The sequence below is a fragment of the Salmo salar genome, unplaced genomic scaffold (genome assembly GCF_965601325.2).
Source record: "Salmo salar unplaced genomic scaffold, fSalSal1 ptg000384l, whole genome shotgun sequence".
Classification (NCBI taxonomy): Eukaryota; Metazoa; Chordata; class Actinopteri; order Salmoniformes; family Salmonidae; genus Salmo; species Salmo salar.
The window spans coordinates 201,735-222,348 of NW_027675369.1; the positions used below are offsets into that span (position 1 = coordinate 201,735).

The 20,614-nt window shown below is 41.9% G+C and overlaps 1 protein-coding gene across 1 annotated transcript; it reads left to right on the forward strand.

Annotated features, from left to right (window-relative positions):
• Positions 1 to 734: 734 nt before the first annotated feature.
• LOC145875943 (uncharacterized) lies at positions 735 to 14,435 on the forward strand. The gene is made up of 2 exons (XM_082971716.1): positions 735 to 1,259; positions 10,475 to 14,435. The coding sequence occupies exons 1-2, from the start codon at positions 971 to 973 to the stop codon at positions 11,947 to 11,949; spliced, it is 1,764 nt and encodes a 587-aa protein (XP_082827842.1). The 5' UTR covers positions 735 to 970; the 3' UTR covers positions 11,950 to 14,435.
• The last annotated feature ends 6,179 nt before the right edge of the window (positions 14,436 to 20,614 follow it).

Consider the following 20,614-nt stretch of genomic DNA (forward strand, 5'->3'; position numbering starts at 1 on the left):
ACCTCGCAGGGCAAAACAGAGAAGAGAGCAACACATCCTATTGTTCTGTCTTTTATACTGACAGAGAGAGTTCCCGCTCAATGCTGGCCTGTCCGAGGGAGGAGGAGCGTGGTTTAAACTTGCTCCTCCTGTCGTCGGCGTGTAGGCTGATAACCAGCGTCGTGACGCACTTCCTGTTGCCGGTTGTAGTTCTTCTTGTCTTCAGTTGATTTACTCGCAGTTCATATACTTAATATTGTAGCATAGCTTCCCCAGTATATTATAAAGGTTATGCATACAAATAGCCAGTTCAACCCTAACAATTGTTACACCATGTAGGAGCAGTATAGACCTAGTCTGTTCATTATATACATCTACATGATGTATTGTTACACCATGTAGCAGCAGTATAGACCTAGTCTGTTCATTATATACATCTACATGATGTATTCTTACACCATGTAGGAGCAGTATAGACCTACAGCAGCTGGCTACTTATTTATATGTTGTTTGACTGAATGAAACTGCCTTAAATGTGCTGTAGTAAACATTTTTTATTCTCACTAATCAATCACCACATTCCTGTCTTTGTATGTCTCAATAGTATTATTTAATTAAATCCATGTAAAATAATCTTTGACTGAATATAAAATGTGATCCTCAACTGCGTTTCCCTCCAGTCAGCAGACGGCGATGTGCGTCTTTCAGGCGATGCTGCAGCGTGACGTATAATCTAGTGGACGGTTCTTCATAAACAGCTCGTCAACCACCTCGGTAGCTTGCTAGCCAACATAGCCGAAAGAATCAAGCTATTTATACGCTTTCGGTCTATATTAGCTACTGTGTTTTAGACACACTTCTGTCGTATCTACTTGTTAACCTATTTAATTTAATATTACGTTATTTTTTATTAGTCAGCTATAGTAGCTGGCTGGTTAAGTTAGCATTAGCCTAGTCGCTAATGATAGCTAGCTAGCTAACATCCCCGAACATGAGCTCCCTAAACTACTCCTCTCCTGTTAAAGAAGAGGAGGTCTGCTGGACGGAGACAGAAGCTCTGGGGCTGAACATTGTCGTGAAAGAGGAGAAGGAAGAGGAGGATGTTACAGTAAAACAAGAAGTAGAGGGTGAGGCTGTTACAGTGAAAGATGAAGAGAAAGACGTTTCAGTTAAACAAGAGGAAGAAGAGGATGATGCTGTTTTTGGAGTGAAGAAGGAAGGGGAGATTACTGTCACATTGAAAGATGAAGAGGAGGAGATAGGAGATCTGATTAACACCAGTAAGTACCGCCTTCAATTAGTTTTTAACTTTGGATATTCGGAGTTGGCTCGTCAATACCTCTTCAACGGAGGGCCCTGGGATGATGACTGATATGTCTAGAATCAGACGACGTAGAGACAAGCTACCCCTTGTTTTCTCCGTTCCGTTTCCAAAAAGTGACTTAACATATATATTTGAGGAGGGTCTATCTGCTGACTGCAGACTGGGGGGCCACGGCATGTAGTGATTTTAATGTAGTGATGTTTTACTACACACCGTGACCCCCAATAGAGCCATGTGAGAGTTGGGTTGGCTACACCAAAGATTATGGATATACTGACAAGATGTCTCTCCGTCCTGACAAGGGGAGTCGTTGTCCACAAAGCTGCACTGTGGGTTGTCTATCTCCCGCCTATCCTGTCTTTGGATTGGTGGATACATCTTATTATTGTAATCTATTGTTTATATTCTATGAGGGTTGTTGTCGTCAACCGCCTGTATTCAATGGAGAGAGATGCTAAGCTACTAGCATGAATATGCATAGCGATCTGGAGACAACTCCAATAGTGTTTTTATCAAAGTTGTCGGTATGTCACGTGTCCACGTAACAACTTAATCATTACGAAACTTCTGTTAGATCAAGTAAACCTCACGTAGCAAATAAGCCATTCATTTTGTTGTTGACCAAATTCAACACTTTCCACATTGGGTTGATAATTGTTTCCACTTGGATACAACCAACTGTAACCTACTGGCATGACCTAGAGAGATACAACCTACTGTAACCTACTGGCATGACCTAGAGAGATACAACCTACTGTAACCTACTGGCATGACCTAGAGAGATACAACCTACTGTAACCTACTGGCATGACCTAGAGAGATACAACCTACTGTAACCTACTGGCATGACCTAGAGAGATACAACCTACTGTAACCTACTGGCATGACCTAGAGAGATACAACCTACTGTAACCTACTGGCATGACCTAGAGAGATACAACCTACTGTAACCTACTGGCATGACCTAGAGAGGTACAACCTACTGTAACCTACTGGCATGACCTAGAGAGTTACAACCTACTGTAACCTACTGGCATGACCTAGAGAGTTACAACCTACTGTAGCCTATTGGCATGACCTAGAGAGGTACAACCTACTGTAGTCTACTGACATGACCTAGAGAGATACAACCTACTGTAACCTACTGGCATGACCTAGAGAGTTACAACCTACTGTAGCCTACTGGCATGACCTAGAGAGTTACAACCTACTGTAACCTACTGGCATGACCTAGAGAGATACAACCTACTGTAGCCTACTGGCATGACCTAGAGAGATACAACCTACTGTAACCTACTGGCATGACCTAGAGAGATACAACCTACTGTAACCTACTGGCATGACCTAGAGAGGTACAACCTACTGTAACCTACTGGCATGACCTAGAGAGGTACAACCTACTGTAACCTACTGGCATGACCTAGAGAGTTACAACCTACTGTAACCTACTGGCATGACCTAGAGAGATACAACCTACTGTAGCCTACTGGCATGTCCTAGAGAGTTACAACCTACTGTAACCTACTGGCATGACCTAGAGAGTTACAACCTACTGTAGCCTACTGGCATGTCCTAGAGAGTTATAACCTACTGTAACCTACTGGCATGACCTAGAGAGTTACAACCTACTGTAACCTACTGGCATGACCTAGAGAGGTACAACCTACTGTAACCTACTGGCATGACCTAGAGAGGTACAACCTACTGTAACCTACTGGCATGACCTAGAGAGATACAACCTACTGTAACCTACTGGCATGACCTAGAGAGGTTCAACCTACTGTAACCTACTGGCATGACCTAGAGAGTTACAACCTACTGTAACCTACTGGCATGACCTAGAGAGATACAACCTACTGTAGTCTACTGGCATGACCTACAGAGTTACAACCTACTGTAACCTACTGGCATGACCTAGAGAGTTACAACCTACTGTAACCTACTGGCATGACCTAGAGAGTTACAACCTACTGTAACCTACTGGCATGATCTAGAGAGATACAACCTACTGTAACCTACTGGCATGACCTAGAGAGATACAACCTACTGTAACCTACTGGCATGACCTAGAGAGATACAACCTACTGTAACCTACTGGCATGACCTAGAGAGTTACAACCTACTGTAACCTACTGGCATGACCTAGAGAGATACAACCTACTGTAACCTACTGGCATGACCTAGAGAGGTTCAACCTACTGTAACCTACTGGCATGACCTAGAGAGATACAACCTACTGTAGCCTACTGGCATGACCTAGAGAGTTACAACCTACTGTAACCTACTGGCATGACCTAGAGAGATACAACCTACTGTAGCCTACTGGCATGACCTAGAGAGTTACAACCTACTGTAACCTACTGGCATGACCTAGAGCGTTACAACCTACTGTAATCTACTGGCATGACCTAGAGTTACAACCTACTGTAACCTACTGGCATGACCTAGAGAGTTACAACCTACTGTAACCTACTGGCATGACCTAGAGAGATACAACCTACTGTAACCTACTGGCATGACCTAGAGAGATACAACCTACTGTATTCTTTCTACCAATTGATTGGTTGAAATTTTATGACGTGTATTTGTTCATATAGACACACCCCATGTGTTTAATAAAATCAACTGTATGTGCAGAACTTGAATTGAACTGATGCTTCAAGCATTTGATTAAATAATTAACACAAACAAATTACTTGAGGAAGCCAGAGGTCAATATAACCAGAAGAAAATAACCAATTCCCCACCTGCTGCTGGCCTTCGTTAATTCTGACGTTATGCTCCTGAAGTTTCCGGTAAAATAGGCAAACTTTTTCCACTTCCGTTTGAAGTGCCAATTTATCTTACCATTTCTACGATCTGCGTGCCAGTTATGAACGAGTTACAACACCTGTTTGGCTCCTCCACTTCCTGGGTCGGTGAAGTGAGGTATTACATTTAAGGATTAAATCATTTAACCTCTATGGGCTAGGTGGGACGCTACGTAACAGCCACTGGCAGCCTGTGGCGCGATTTTCAAAACCTTAAAAATCCTATTACTTCAATTTCTCAAACATATGACTATTTTACAGCTATTTAAAGACAAGACTCTCGTTAATCTAACCACACTGTCCGATTTCAAAAAGGCTTTACAACGAAAGCAAAACATTAGATTATGTCAGCAGAGTACCAAGCCAGAAATAATCAGACACCCATTTTTCAAGCCAGCATATAATGTCACCAAAACCCAGAAGACAGCTAAATGCAGCACTCACCTTTGATGATCTTCATCAGATGACAACCCTAGGACATTATGTTATACAATACATGCATGTTTTGTTCAATCAAGTTCATATTTATATCAAAAACCAGCTTTTTACATTAGCATGTGACGTTCAGAACTAGCATACCCCCCGCAAACTTCCGGGGAATTCGCTAACATTTTACTAAATTACTCACGATAAACGTTCACAAAAAGCATAACAATTATTTTAATAATTATAGATACAGACCTCCTCTATGCACTCGATATGTCCGATTTTAAAATAGCTTTTTGGTGAAAGCACATTTTGCAATATTCTAAGTACATAGCCCAGGCATCACGGGCTCGCTATTTAGACACCCGGCAAGTTTAGCACTCACCATAATCATATTTACTATTATAAAAGTTTGATTACCTTTTGTTGTCTTCGTCAGAATGCACACCCAGGACTGCTACTTCAATAACAAATGTTGGTTTGGTCCAAAATAATCCATCGTTATATCCGAATAGCGGCGTTTTGTTTGTGCATTCCAGACACTATCCGAAATAGTAAAGAAGTGTCGCGCGCATGGCGCAATTCGTGACAATAAAATTCTAAATATTCCATTACCGTACTTCGAAGCATGTCAACCGCTGTTTAACCTCTTGGGGCTAGGTGGGACGCTAGCGTGCCACCCGTGGTGCACTCCATCAACAGCAGGTGCATTTCAAGAGCGGCAAATTTGAATCCAAATAAATGTCAAAATTCAAATTTTTCAAAAATACAACTATGTTACACCATTTGAAAGATAAACATCTCCTTAATCTAACCACGTTTTACGATTTCAAAAAGGTTTTACGGCGAAAGCATAAATTTAGAGTATGTTAGGACAGTACATTTACAAGAGTTGTGTGTAATGTTTTGTCAAGTCAAAGACAGGGTCACCAAAACCATAAAACCAGCTAAAATGATGCACTAACCTTTTACAATCTCCATCAGATGACACTCCTAGGACATTATGTTAGACAATGCATGCATTTTTAGTTCTATCAAGTTCATATTTATATCAAAAAACAGCGTTTTACTATGGCATTGATGTTGAGGAAATCGTTTCCCTCCAATAACCGGCAGTCAAGTCAGCGTCACAAATTAAATAATTAAAATTAGAAAACATTGGTAAAATATTATATTGTCATTTAAAGAATTATAGATTTACATCTTTTGAACGCAATCAACTTGCCAGATTTAAAAATAACCTTACTGGGAAATCACACTTTGCAATAATCTGAGCACTGCGCCCAGAAAAATACGCGTTGCGATACAGACTAGACGTCATGTTGGGGAGATCTAAAATCGAAAATACTATGTAAATAATCCATTACCTTTGATTCTCTTCATCAGATGTCACTTCCAGGTATCACAGGTCCATAACGAATGTAGTTTTGTTCAAAAAAGCTCGTCATTTATGTCCAAAAATCTCCGTCTCGTTAGCACATGATGTAAGCCAGCCGGACTTCTCGTCATGAACGAGGGGAAAAAATATATTTCCGTTCGTTCAAACATGTCAAACGTTGTATAGCATAAATCATTAGGGCCTTTTTTAACCAGAACATGAATAATATTCAAGGTGGACGAATGCATACTCTTTTATAACGTATTGGAACGAGGGTACCCAACATGAACTAGCGCGCCAGGTGTCTAATGGGACATCAACGTTCCATGGCTCTTGTTCGGTCAGATCTCCCTCCAGAAGACTCAAAACACTTTGTAAAGGCTGGTGACATCTAGTGGAAGCAATAGGAAGTGCCAAAATATTCCTAAACCCCTGTGTTTTTCAATGGGATAGGTTTAAAGTCAATACAACACATCAGGTATCCACTTCCTGTCAGAAAATGTCTCAGGGTTTTGCCTGCCAAATGAGTTCTGTTATACTCACAGACACCATTCAAACAGTTTTGGAAACTTTAGAGTGTTTTCTATCCATATATAATAAGTATATGCATATTGTAGTTACTGGGTAGGATTAGTAACCAGATTAAATCGGGTACATTTTTTTTATCCAGACGTGCAAATGCTGCCCCCTAGACCCAACAGGTTAAAATCAATTTTTACGCCATTTTTCTCGTAGAAAAGCGATAATATTCCGACAGGGAATCTCCTTTTCGGCAAACAGAGGAAAAAATCCCAAAGGCGGGGGCGGTCGGGTCACGCGCATAAGCCCAGTGTCCCTTGATCGGCCACTTGAGAAAGGCGATAATGTGTTTCAGCCTGGGGCTGGAATGACGACATTCTGTTTTTTCCCGGGCTCTGAGCGCCTATGGACGACGTGGGAAGTGTCACGTTAGAGCAGAGATCCTTAGTAAATGATAGAGATGGAAAAGAAGTTCAAGAAATGGTCAGACAGGCCACTTCCTGTAAAGGAATCTCTCAGGTTTTGACCTGCCATTTGAGTTCTGTTATACTCACAGACACCATTCAAACAGTTTTAGAAAATTTAGGGTGTTTTCTATCCATATGTAATAAGTATATGCATATTGTAGTTACTGGGTAGGAGTGGTAACCAGATTAAATCGGGTATGTTTTTTATCCAGCCGTGTCAATACTGCCCCCTAGCCCTAACAGGTTAAGGAATATATCCGAGTCTCACGCTCATCACCTGTGGAATGCGGGGCTTCCAGCGAGGTGTGGATTTAATAGTATGTTGTACCTAGTTTCCCTCCTTCAGGGAACAGTAATTATAGTCACAAATCAAATCAAATGTATTTCTTACATCAGCTGATATCACAAAGTGCTGTACAGAAACCCAGCCTAAAACCTCAAACAGCAAGCAATGCAGGTGTAGAAGCACGGTGGCTAGCAAAAACTCCAGAGAAAGGCCAAAACCTAGGAAGAAACCTAGAGAGGAACCAGGCTATGAGGGGTGGCCAGTCCTCTTCTGGCTGTGCCGGGTGGAGATTATAACAGCACATGGCCAAGATGTTCAAATGTTCATAAATGACCAGCATGGTCAAATAATAATAATCATAGTAGTTGTCGAGGGTGCAACAAGTCAGTAACACAAGAGTAAGTGTCAGTTGGCTTTTTCATAGCCGATCTTTGAGAGTATCTCTACCGCTCCTGCTCTCTAGAGTGTTGAAAACAACAGGTCTTTGACAGGTAGCACCTCCGGTGAACAGGTCAGGGTTCCATAGCTGCAGGCAGAATAGTTTGAACTGGAGCAGCAGCACGGCCAGGTGAACTGGGGACAGCAAGGAGTCATCAAGCCAGGTAGTCCTGAGGCATGGTCCTAGGGCTCAGGTCCTCCGAGAATTAGAGAGAGCATATTTAAATTCACACAGGACACCGGAAAAGACAAGAGAAATACTCCAGATGTGACAGACTGACCCTAGCCCCCCCGACACATAAACTACTGCAGCATAAATACTGGAGGCTGAGACAGGAGGGGTCAGGAGACACTGTGGCCCCATCTGATGAAACCCCCGGACAGGGCCAAACAGGTAGGATATTACCCCACCCACTTTGCCAAAGCGCAGCCTCCACACCACTGGAGGGATATCTCCAACCACCAACATACCATCCCGGGACAAGGCCGAGTATAGCCCACAAAGATCTCCGCCACGGCACAGCCCAAGGGGGGGCGCCAACCCAGACAGGAAGACAACGTCAGTGACTCAACCCACTCAAGTGACGCACCCCTCCCATGGACGGCATGGAAGAACACCAGTAAGCCAGTGGATTTAATAGTATGTTGTACCTAGTTTCCCTCCTTCAGGGAACAGTAGTTATAGTCATAACGTGTGGATTTAATAGTATGTTGTACCTAGTTTCCCTCCTTCAGGGAACAGTAGTTATAGTCATAACGTGTGGATTTAATAGTATGTTCTACCTAGTTTCCCTCCTTCAGGGAACAGTAGTTATAGTCATAACGTTATGCTTGTCATATGATGAACTTTAACTTAAATACTGGATCTTGCTGTCGGACAGTTGTTTTGTATATTCAGATCTCCGAAATGCTCTCTAACTACGTAACATTTAGTGTCTCCTTTTGTTACGCTGGGAAAACAGTTTTCATGGGCACAGAAATCCTAAATCATTTCAGTTTACTAAATCCAATGGTTCTAACCGAGAGTCACCTTAACTTTATTGACAACTCCCAAATGGATACTGTCATTAATGCGGTTCTTCAATAATTACACATAATACTTAATACTGTAGCTGTTTAGTTACAGTCACATGTTCAACTATCATCAGCTGATCCAGGAAATCATTTTCTGCATGCCAGTCAAACGTAGTTCTTCATTCATTACACCGGTAAAGACAGTTATGCCGTGCTCCACGTTGGATCCAACATCCCAAACAAATCGATATTTATAATGTGTTATTGTCTACTTGATTTACAGTAGGGTCTCGTTAGTCCGTTTGGAAACGGAGATACTTAGCTCATAATGTGTAGAGAACTGTTCCTTGATGGATAGGCTATTGTACAACACACAGAGCTATTTTCCTTTATTCAGGACATTTAGAATGACAACACATTACAGAGTAGCCTAGTGGGATTATTCACAAAATTATCTGGTGATCAGGTTATGAATTGTCATGACAAAGACATTTTAGTCTCCTTGTTTCACCTAAAATATTAAATGATTTATAGTCCTAGGTCTATGTTGTTGTTAGGTGAAGTTATGGGTCCTACAGTAGGTCTATGTTATTGTTAGGTGAGATTATAGACCATTTTGGCATACACTTAGTGGACAAAACCTCATTGTCAGGCTGATGTCAGGCTGATGGAAAACTAGCCAATGAGCATTTTACTGGTTGAAGTCGTTTTTAAATATAAAGTAGTACATTTGACAATAACACAAATATTATATTAAATCAGGACATTCAAACGAGCCTTACAATTATAATCCAAAGTAGTGTCAAATGATGATAATAATCATAATCAACCTGGAAATGGAGGCTATTTTTGCTGTCAGCCTATGAGAACTCCCCTGAGTTTCCCCCACGGTGGTGAATTAGTGAATAGACACAGAGCTTAATGTGAGTTTCCTTGAGTAACACTCCTGATCTAGTGCTGTAATATTCAGAATACATTGTGAAAACTAATCTTTGCTCACCATTTGTTAAATATATATTTTTTTTCACCCCTTTTTTCTCCCCAATTGGTACTTACAGTCTTGTCTCATTGCTGCAACTCCAATACGGACTCTGGAGAGGCGAAGGTCGAGAGCCATGCGTCCTCTGAAACACAACCCAACCTAGCCGCGCTGCTTCTTGACACAATGCCCATCCAACCCGGAAGCCAGCAGCACCAATGTGTCGGAGGAAACACTGTACACCTGGCGACCTGGTCAGCGTGCACTGCGCCCGGCCCGCCACAGGAGTCGCCAGTGCGCGATGAAACAAGGATATCCCTGCCGGCCAAACCCTCCCCTAACCCGGACGACGCTGGGCCAATTGTGCGTCGCCCCATGGGCCTCCCGGTCGCGGCCGGCTGCAACAGAGCTTGGACTCGAACCCAGAATCTCTAATGGCACAGCTTAGGCCACTTGCTCACCATTTTTGCTCCAGGCAGATATACTACATCCATAACTAGCGGTTTCTGCATTAGCAGGGAGGTGTTTCTGCAATCAAATTGTGTGCGCATCGCCCTTGTCGCAATTTTAGCAAACACAGAAAGGTGCCTATATTTGAGAACAAAAGTCGCCTGGCACACTGCTTAGGAGTTCAACACCTTTTACTTATTTCTAGTTACTACTAATGTGAAAACAAGACTAAATATGACTATTGTTGCTCACTTGACTGTCTTAAGACAATTGTCAAGTCATTTTAACATTCATTACAGACGTCAATTGTTGTACAGTATCATGGCTACGCTGTTGGCATCACCTTTTTCAGTGGATTTCTGCTGTTGTGAGCCTTTAACTATCTGTCTGACTTGTTCACACAGGTGAGAGACGTGACTATCATGGATCCTCTGGGGAGCCTCAACATCATGATGCTGACGAGTCAGAGAAGAGTCTGTCCAGATTCTATCACCTCAAGAAACACCAGCAGAGACCCACAGGGAAGAAATCTATCTGCTGCTCTGACTGTGGAAAACATTGCAAATCTTCATCAGAACTTAAAATACACCAGCGAACACACACAGGAGAGAAATCTCACCACTGTTTTGATTGTGGGAAGAGTTACTCAAGTTTAAAAGCACTAAAAGTACACCTGAGAATTCACACTGGAGAGAAACCGTACAGCTGTACTCAATGTGGGAAGAGTTTTACTCAGTCAAGCAACCTGTTATCACACCAGAGAACACACACAGGAGAGAAACCTTATAGCTGTGATCAATGTGGGAAGACTTATATTTCATCTTGCCATCTGAGTAGACACCAGCGAGTACACACAGGAGAGAAACCTTATAGCTGTAATCAATGTGGGAAGAGTTTTACTCGGCCAGACAGCCTGATAATACACCAGAGAACACACACAGGAGAGAAACCTTATAGCTGTGATCAATGTGGGAAGACTTATATTTCATCTTGCCATCTGACTAAACACCAGCGAGTACACACAGGAGAGAAACCTTATAGCTGTAATCAATGTGGGAAGAGTTTTACTCGGCCAGACAGCCTGATATTACACCAGAAAACACACACAGGAGAGAAACAATATAGCTGTGATCAATGTGGGAAGAGTTTTGCTGCATCTGGCTCTCTGACTCTACACCAGAAAACACACACAGGAGAGAAATCTTTCCACTGTTCAGATTGTGGAAAAATATTCTCAACTTCACAGAATATGAAGAAGCACCAGAAAACACACACAGGAGAGAAACCTTATAGCTGTAATCAATGTGGGAAGAGTTTTACTCGGTCAGACGGCCTGATATTACACCAGAGAACACACACAGGAGAGAAACCTTATAGCTGTAACCAATGTGGGAATAGTTTTTCTACATCTAGCTATCTCACTATACACCAGAGAACACACACAGGAGAGAAACCTTTTAGCTGTAACCAATGTGGGAATAGTTTTTCTACATCTAGCTATCTCACTAAACACCAGAGAACTCATACAGGAGAAAAACCATATAGCTGTACTCAATGTGGGAAGAGTTTTTCTACGTCTAGCTATCTCACTATACACCAGAGAACACACACAGGAGAGAAACCATATAGCTGTACTCAATGTGGGAAGAGTTTTTCTACGTCTAGCTATCTCACTATACACCAGAGAACACACACAGGAGAGAAACAATATAGCTGTAGTCAATGTGGGACAAGATTTTCTTGGCTAACCAGCCTAGTATCACATCAGAGAACACACACAGGAGAGAAATCTCCTAGCTGTGATCAATGTGGGAAGAGATACTCTGATAACAGATCTCTGATTAAACATCAGAAAATACATGAAGGAGTTGTTTCATGATATCAATGAAATAATGTCACAATGTAGAATGTTTTAACATTGTAGAAGGAGTATTTTAATGATGTCACAATGTAGAACCAAAAAGAGCTGTGTTACACTTACCATGTTGGTGACGCACTTGAATCAAAATGCAACACTTCAAAATGTAGCTAGCTGCTTTCTACAAATTGTCCTCTAACCAGGGATGTACACATTATTCCCAGATTCCGTGTGCTTTTTGAGCTGTTCGTTTTAACAGGACGTGCAACTTCATCTCCCTCCTGTCACACAAATGATTTTAACATGATATCGATGAGTTATGACAAATAAGTGTTGTGTTCCTTTGTTTAGCGACCCCTACATTTAAATGCATCACTCCAAAATGTAGCTGACTGTCTTCTGCAGGTTGTCCTCTAATCAGTGAGGTAAAATATATCTCCCATTTCCATGTGTTTTGTTTAGTTGTTAGTTTCAACATCACGTACAACCTGATTTCCCCCTAATTTCCCCCTATTTTATAAGGAGTAACATGATTATTGTGGCAGATGTTTGTGTATATAGCACATTTTATGTTTTCAATATATCCCAAACTGTTTCTGCATATTGGTTATTGATTTGGACACGTTAAAACTGTGTTTTGACATTGGGGATATCCCATCTAGCAACATGTCATTGAAAAGACATTGAAAATATGACTATGCAACCAAATATTTCATATTTACATTTCATGATCAGATTTAGTAATCGATTTATTGATGATATTTATTCATGCAACCAACTGACAATTTTTGGTACAATTATATTGACATTGTTGCCCTGCTTTTAAAATATCAGGGTTCATTCTCAGATGTGCCAACCCAAATGTACTAGAGCATGACATTGGGGACTGGGCCCCGATCCAACAACATGCCTATCTAGTGAACCCTGAAAAGGGACAGAAGCTCTGCAGTGAGGTGGAAAGTTACTATGGATATTGCAGGAGTTTCCTCTTGAAATCAGACATGTCTGTGGTGAGGACAACTTGGTTGCTGATTGTCTCAAGGTGGGCAGTCAAAAAGTTTTGTGTTTAGACAGTGCGTTGCCATGGATCACAATGTATTTTGACTGCACGTTTTTCCGTATTGGAGATGAGTTTTGTTTGGGCTCGTTCCAAGGGGACGAGAGTTCTAGAAGCTAGTGAGTTTTAGGAAGACGAGAGTTCTAGAAGCTAGTGGGATTTAGGAAGACGAGAGTTCTAGAAGCTAGTGAGTTTTAGGAAGACGAGAGTTCTAGAAGCTAGTGTTTTTTAGGTAGACGAGTGTTCTAGAATCTAGTGAGTTTTAGGAAGACGAGAGTTCTAGAAGCTAGTGAGTTTTAGGAAGACGAGAGTTCTAGAAGCTAGTGGGATTTAGGATTCTATAGAAAGAAAAAGGAGAAACAAATAATACTATTGTATATTATTATTTAGAAATACGTGTTTTTTTTCTTGTTTTTAATTGTTGACATCCAGTAGACACCATGTTTATATTGGTGAAGGTGAAGCATTGTAGTTGATTATAATGTGAAATGGAAGTTGTTTTCTGTTGGTGGTGAGCAAACTTGTCCAAAAGAAATATAGGATATATTTGTTGTCATAAGGTGTTACAGGCTTTGGTTTTTCCATTTATGTTTTGAGGTTGGACGTTAGCACGTCTAGCTCGTGAGCACGTCTAGCCCGTTAGCCCGTCTAGCCCGTTAGCTCGTTAGCACGTCTAGCTCGTTAGCCCGTCTAGCTCGTTAGCCCGTCTAGCTCGTTAGCACGTCTAGCTCGTTAGCCCGTCTAGCTCGTTAGGACGTATAGCTCGTTAGCACGTCTAGCTCGTTAGCCCGTCTAGCTCGTTAGCCCGTCTAGCTCGTTAGCCCGTCTAGCTCGTTAGCACGTAGGACGCACTGATTGGTGTCACCTCGTTAGTCAGTATGTGTTACACCTGTGCTGGCTTGTCCATCTCGTTAGTGGGAAGGTGTTTCACCTGAGCTGGTCCAGGTTCTATTTAAGAGTGTCTGGCCCAGTGCTCCAGTTGTCTTGATACATGTGGAGAGTCAACACCTTTAGTTGCTCCACCTTTTTGGTTTACTTCCTGTCTTTAAGTTTGGTGTGGGTTTTTCTTTTGTTTTCCTCTTCTTGGGCAGATTTAGTGGGTCTCATGGTGGGTGTCTTTTAGGTCCCAGTTGTTGTTACTAGTCAACTTCCAGTGGACACCCCCATAGTGTCTTTCAGAGCCCCTCCTAAAAACATGCTTATATTTTGGGTTGGATGTTGCATCCAATTAATATTTTAATCAATGGATTTTCCTTAGAATGCTAATTCGTCTTTCAGTTGTTAATCTTATGTTTGTTGTGGTAAATATTTCTGTTTATTTTCATTGTTTTATTTTTTTCCTGTGAAGCATCCATGTCTGAAATGTGCTGTATAAATAAAGCTTGATTTGAACATATTGCAAAAGAAATTAACCCAATGACTGACAATCAACAGACTCTTGCAAAACCAATACGTATCTTGGTCCATCTTATTATGAAAAAAGTATAAATTCATTATATTTCCCACTATGTCAAAATAGTGCTGGTATGTACGTTTAGTATCACTTTTCAACCAACCCAGTGCATTTGTTGAAGATAAATGTTTAATTCAACAATATGTCAAAGGATTCAACTACTGGAAACGGACACAAACAAATGGATCAACCAGATCAATCCCACTTTTCCAGCCTGCTGAAGGCGTGGTGGAGTGGTAAACACCACCCCCGGCTCTACCAGGGGCTTGAGGTGGTCTCCCACAGCTCTGCTTATGTCATGTTCTGTGGCCTTGCTGTTCCAGTTCTTGACTGTCCCTGCAACACAGAAAGAAATGCATTTAGTCATATTATATAAACCACTCAAAGTAATGGATATGGAGCATCTATGGCCTCAGTTACACCTGGCACCTAAATGTGACATCTGATCACTCCAAGCTGCATTAGGTTCAGATCTACCAGGATGGGCCTTTGACACAGTCAGGCCACTGATTATGCATCAGCAATGTAAAGAGATGGGGTGAATGAGGGGAAAAGTACATTTGACACAAATGACCTTCATAATAAATCAAATGTTGTTGGTCACATACAGGTGTTCAGCAGATGTTATTGCAGGTGTAGTGAAATGCTTGTCCTTCTAGTTCCCACAGTGCAGGAATATCTAACAATTAATATCTAACAATTTCACAACAAATACCTAATACACACAAATCTAAGTAAAGGAATGGAATTAGGAATATATAAATATATGGATAAACAATGTCAGAGCAGCATAGACTGAGATACAGTTTATACATATGAGATGAGAAATGATATGTAAACATTATTAAAGTGACTAGTGTTCCATTTATTAAAGTGGCCAATGATGTCAAGTCTATATGTAGGCTGCAGCCTCTCTGTGCTGTTTAACAGTCTGATGGCCTTGAGATAGAAGCTGTTTTTCTGTCTTTCGGTCTCAGCTTTGATGCACCTGTACTGACCTCGCCTTCTGGATGATAGCAGGCTGAACAGGCAGTGGCTCGGGTAATAACAAAGAACAAATGTGTGTGCCTGAGGGGAAATTAACTTTCATACAGCCAAAAGGGGTGAGAAATGTGAACAATTTGCACTAATGTAAATAAATATAGATGATGGAACATATTCCCTTTTGCTGACGTGATGAACCACTAAGGGGACATAAATATTTACCATCTAAATCATGTGTGACCTCTCACCTCTCTGGCTGTAGAAGTGTTCTTCCTAACCAGTCCCTCAACAGCTCTCTGACTGAGCTCCACCCTCACTGGGTCTTCAGAGGAGAGGAAGGCTGAGGAGGGATGGAAGGATGAATGGATCAGTCAGTCAATAAAGTGTAGAGCTGCTGTCTATGCTGTCTGACTAAATCACTATTTTAGTAGTTCATTAAAGTAAATAAGGCTTTATGACTGCTGAATACCAACTATCAATCACTTAGATCATGTATTTTCAGGTAGAGATACATCCTTGGGACGTCCCTAGCCCGTTGAAGTTGACATTTAAAATGGTTAAGGTAGGGGTTAAGGTTAGGGTTTAGGGTAGGGATGTCCCAAGGATCCCAGATAGCATTGACCATTGTGCATTCTTCTGTCTATTTTACATAGCAGGTGATGGGTTCTGACTTCTGAACTTGAAAATATTAAATATCCTTATTATGTGAAATTGAATGAAACAATGTATGTTGATGCTAATATGATGTACAATATTCCATGATGTTTCTATATGATAACAATAGAGTAATATATTTAATATATTCCATGATGTTTCTATATGATAACAATACAGTAATATATTTAATATGATGTACAATATTCCATGATGTTTCTATATGATAACAATACAGTAATATATTTAATATGTCATATACTATTTAACAGTTTCACTAATTCATTTTAATGAACTTAATGATTATGACACACCCCTCACTATTGTCATTGGTTGCACTAATTGCACTGTTTGTCTACATAACCTGGTTCAAGTATTGATGACATCACCCTGAAGAAGGCACAGTGATGCTGAAACGTTGGTAAATACCCAATAAATTACTGGGAGTTTAAACATGGAGTGTGCAACTTTATTTTGATAGTTTATAGTTTATTCGCCGTTAGTCAGCACCTCCTCACAAACTATTCTTCTGGGTGTGCGCCAGCTCATGTTTTTTAAGGGTAGGTAACAACACATCCGCCACACTGATCCTCAACACAGGGGCCCCTCTGGGTTGCGTGCTCAGCCCCCTCCTGTACTCCCTGTTCACTCATGACTGCACAGCCAGGCACGACTCCAACACCATTATTAAGTTTGCCGATGCCACAATAGTGGTAGGCCTGATCACCAACAACGATGAGACAGCCTATAGGGAGGAGGTCAGAGACCTGGCCGTGTGGTGCAAGAAAAACAACCGCTCTCTCAACATGATCAAGACAAAGGAGATGATTGTGGACTACAGGAAAAGGAAGACAGCACGCCCCCATTCTCATCGACGGGGCTGTAGTGGAGCAGGTTGAGAGCTTCAAGTTCCTTGGTGTCCACATCACTAACAAACTATCATGGTCCAAGCACACCAAGATAATCGTGAAGAGGGCACGACAAAACCTATTCCTCCTCAGGAGACTGAAAAGATTTAGCATGGGTCCTCAGATCCTCAAAAGCTTCTACAGTTGCACCATCGAGAGCATCCTGACTGGTTGCATCTCTGCCTGGTATGGCAACTGCTCTGCCTCCGATCGCAAGGCACTACAGAGGGTAGTGCGTACAGCCCAGTACATCACTGGGGCCAAGCTCCCTGCCATCCAAGACCTCTTTACCAGGCGGTGTCAGAGGAAGGCCCCTCCCCCCCACTCTCTGTTATCATCTCTGCATAGTCACTTTAATAACTCTACCTACATGTACATATTCACCGTCTCACCTCATACTGTATTGGAGCAGCAGCAGCTGACTGCCCGGTTCAACATCAGTTCACCGTCTCACCTCATACTGTATTGGAGCAGCTGACTGCCCGGTTCAACATCAGTTCACCGTCTCACCTCATACTGTATTGGAGCAGCAGCAGCTGACTGCCCGGTTCAACATCAGTTCACCATCTCACCTCATACTGTATTGGAGCAGCAGCAGCTGACTGCCCAGTTCACCGTCTCACCTCATACTGTATTGGAGCAGCTGACTGCCCAGTTCAACATCAGTTCACCGTCTCACCTCATACTGTATTGGAGCAGCAGCAGCTGACTGCCCGGTTCAACATCAGTTCACAGTCTCACCTCATACTGTATTGGAGCAGCAGCAGCTGACTGCCCGGTTCAACATGAGTTCACCGTCTCACCTCATACTGTATTGGAGCAGCAGCAGCTGACTGCCCGGTTCAACATCAGTTCACCGTCTCACCTCATACTGTATTGGAGCAGCAGCAGCTGACTGCCCGGTTCAACATCAGTTCACCGTCTCACCTCATACTGTATTGGAGCAGCAGCAGCTGACTGCCCGGTTCACCGTCTCACCTCATACTGTATTGGAGCAGCAGCAGCTGACTGCCCGGTTCACCGTCTCACCTCATACTGTATTGGAGTAGCAGCAGCTGACTGCCCGGTTCAACATCAGTTCACCGTCTCACCTCATACTGTATTGGAGCAGCAGCAGCTGACTGCCCAGTTCAACATCAGTTCACCGTCTCACCTCATACTGTATTGGAGCAGCAGCAGCTGACTGCCCGGTTCAACATCAGTTCACCGTCTCACCTCATACTGTATTGGAGCTGCAGCAGCTGACTGCCCAGTTCACCGTCTCACCTCATACTGTATTGGAGCAGCAGCAGCTGACTTGATCGTTGATACTAATCATCATGTTTGAATCTGAGAGTAAATAGAGCCGACTACACTCTAAAAATGAAGGGTTCAACTGGAGTTGTTCTCAGATCCCCTAAGAACCGTAGGGTTCTTGGTCAATGAAAAACAGCCCCAAAAGGTTCTTCAAAGAACTTGTTAGAAGGTGGGTTCATCGAGGAACCTCCGTTGTTGCTGGACTTCTTCCGGGAACTTCGCAATTACAACTGAAAACGATGGTGACAAGTTTGGATGCGACAACAGTTAAAAAGGTTAAGTTGGGTTGATGTTTGGCTCTGAATATGTCTCGAAATAATGTATTATAATAATATAACATACTAATAATAGTTTTCTGTGAATATCTTCCATAACGTTACTATAGTTAATGAACGTAAATATTAGAAAGCCGGGTTTGACCGTCGGCGTTGTATGAGCTACAGTACAGTACCGTTAGCTAGCTAGCTAACGTTATGTCCTAACTAGGCACAACTAGGTTTGGATTATTTCCTCAACTATATTCTTTCCCATATATTGTATATCGTTTCCATGAAGACAATATGGCTTTACACTCATTAACGTAAGTTTCCAATCTAGAGCAGTTCTCACTTTTGTGATAATGAACTAGCTAATGTTAGCTTCGTTAACTAACTAACTAACTAACTAAACTCCCCCCCAACTCCTCTCATACCAGGAAGAACCCCCCCCCCCCCCATTTCAAATGTAGATTTACATGTATTTGAAATATAGTACCCGGACGGAGAAAATCCAATAAGCGTTTTATAGTTACATTGTTAGGGTAACTTACCCTAAAGTGGACACACTCCCATCAGTTTCTGAGACAACTGCTCAGACTTTGTAGACAGTTTAATAATGCTTAAACCTCATCTTTATCAAATGATCCATTAAAGATACCAACTCAAAGCCTACGTTCGTCTACATATGGGTTGTTTAAATTATATTCCCAGTATTACTTCATCAAATCGCTAGTAATCATTATACACACATACAATTCATCATATTTTCATATATTCACAGAATCCATATAAAACGTAAGAAATTCTCAGGTAGTCACGACAACCATTCCATTTGTTTTTTCAGGGACTCTCCATAGCAACGAAGCAGCTCTCCAAACATCCTCCCAGCAGAACAAAAAATAAACTTTAGTTTCCCAGACAATGACCATGGGATCCTCAACGGTTCTCTAACCTCCCAGAGACCACGGCAAAATCAAGCCTCCCAGGAACTATAGACCTTCCTCTGCTTTCTAAAATATCATCCCCCTCTCAATACCACCCCGTGATCTTCTATGATGGGCAGTGAAGGAACGGAACCCCAAGATAACGTTATAATAAAGCTTATTATCCACATGTCAATCATCTGATTAAGCATATTTCTATATGAGGAACTATAGATCTCTAGGAGGAACTATAGATCTCTAGGAGGAACTATAGACCTCTGTGAGGAACTACAGATCTCTAGGAGGAACTATAGACCTCTAGGAGGAACTATAGCCCTCTAGGAGGAACTATAGACCTCTAGGAGGAACTATAGACCTCTAGGAGGAACTATAGACCTCTAGGAGGAACTATAGATCTCTAGGAGGAACTATAGACCTCTAGGAGGAACTATAGATCTCTAGGAGGAACTATAGACCTCTAGGAGGAACTATAGACCTCTAGGAGGAACTATAGACCTCTAGGAGGAACTATAGACCTCTAGGAGGAACTATAGACCTCTAGGAGGAACTATAGATCTCTAGGAGGAACTATAGATCTCTAGGAGGAACTATAGATCTCTAGGAGGAACTATAGATCTCTAGGAGGAACTATAGATCTCTAGGAGGAACTATAGACCTCTAGGAGGAACTATAGACCTCTAGGAGGAACTATAGACCTCTAGGAGGAACTATAGACCTCTAGGAGGAACTATAGATCTCTAGGAGGAACTATAGATCTCTAGGAGGAACTATAGATCTCTAGGAGGAACTATAGATCTCTAGGAGGAACTATAGATCTCTAGGAGGAACTATAGATCTCTAGGAGGAACTATAGATCTCTGTGAGGAATTACAGATCTCTAAAGGAACTATAGATCTCTAGGAGGAACTATAGAGGAGGAACTATAGATCTCTAGGAGGAACTATAGATCTCTAGGAGGAACTATAGATATCTAGGAGGAACTATAGATCTCTAGGAGGAACTATAGACCTCTAGGAGGAACTATAGATCTCTAGGAGGAACTATAGATCTCTAGGAGGAACTATAGATCTCTAGGAGGAACTATAGATCTCTGTTACTATCCAAACATCAGATTATGACTCAGTCACACAACT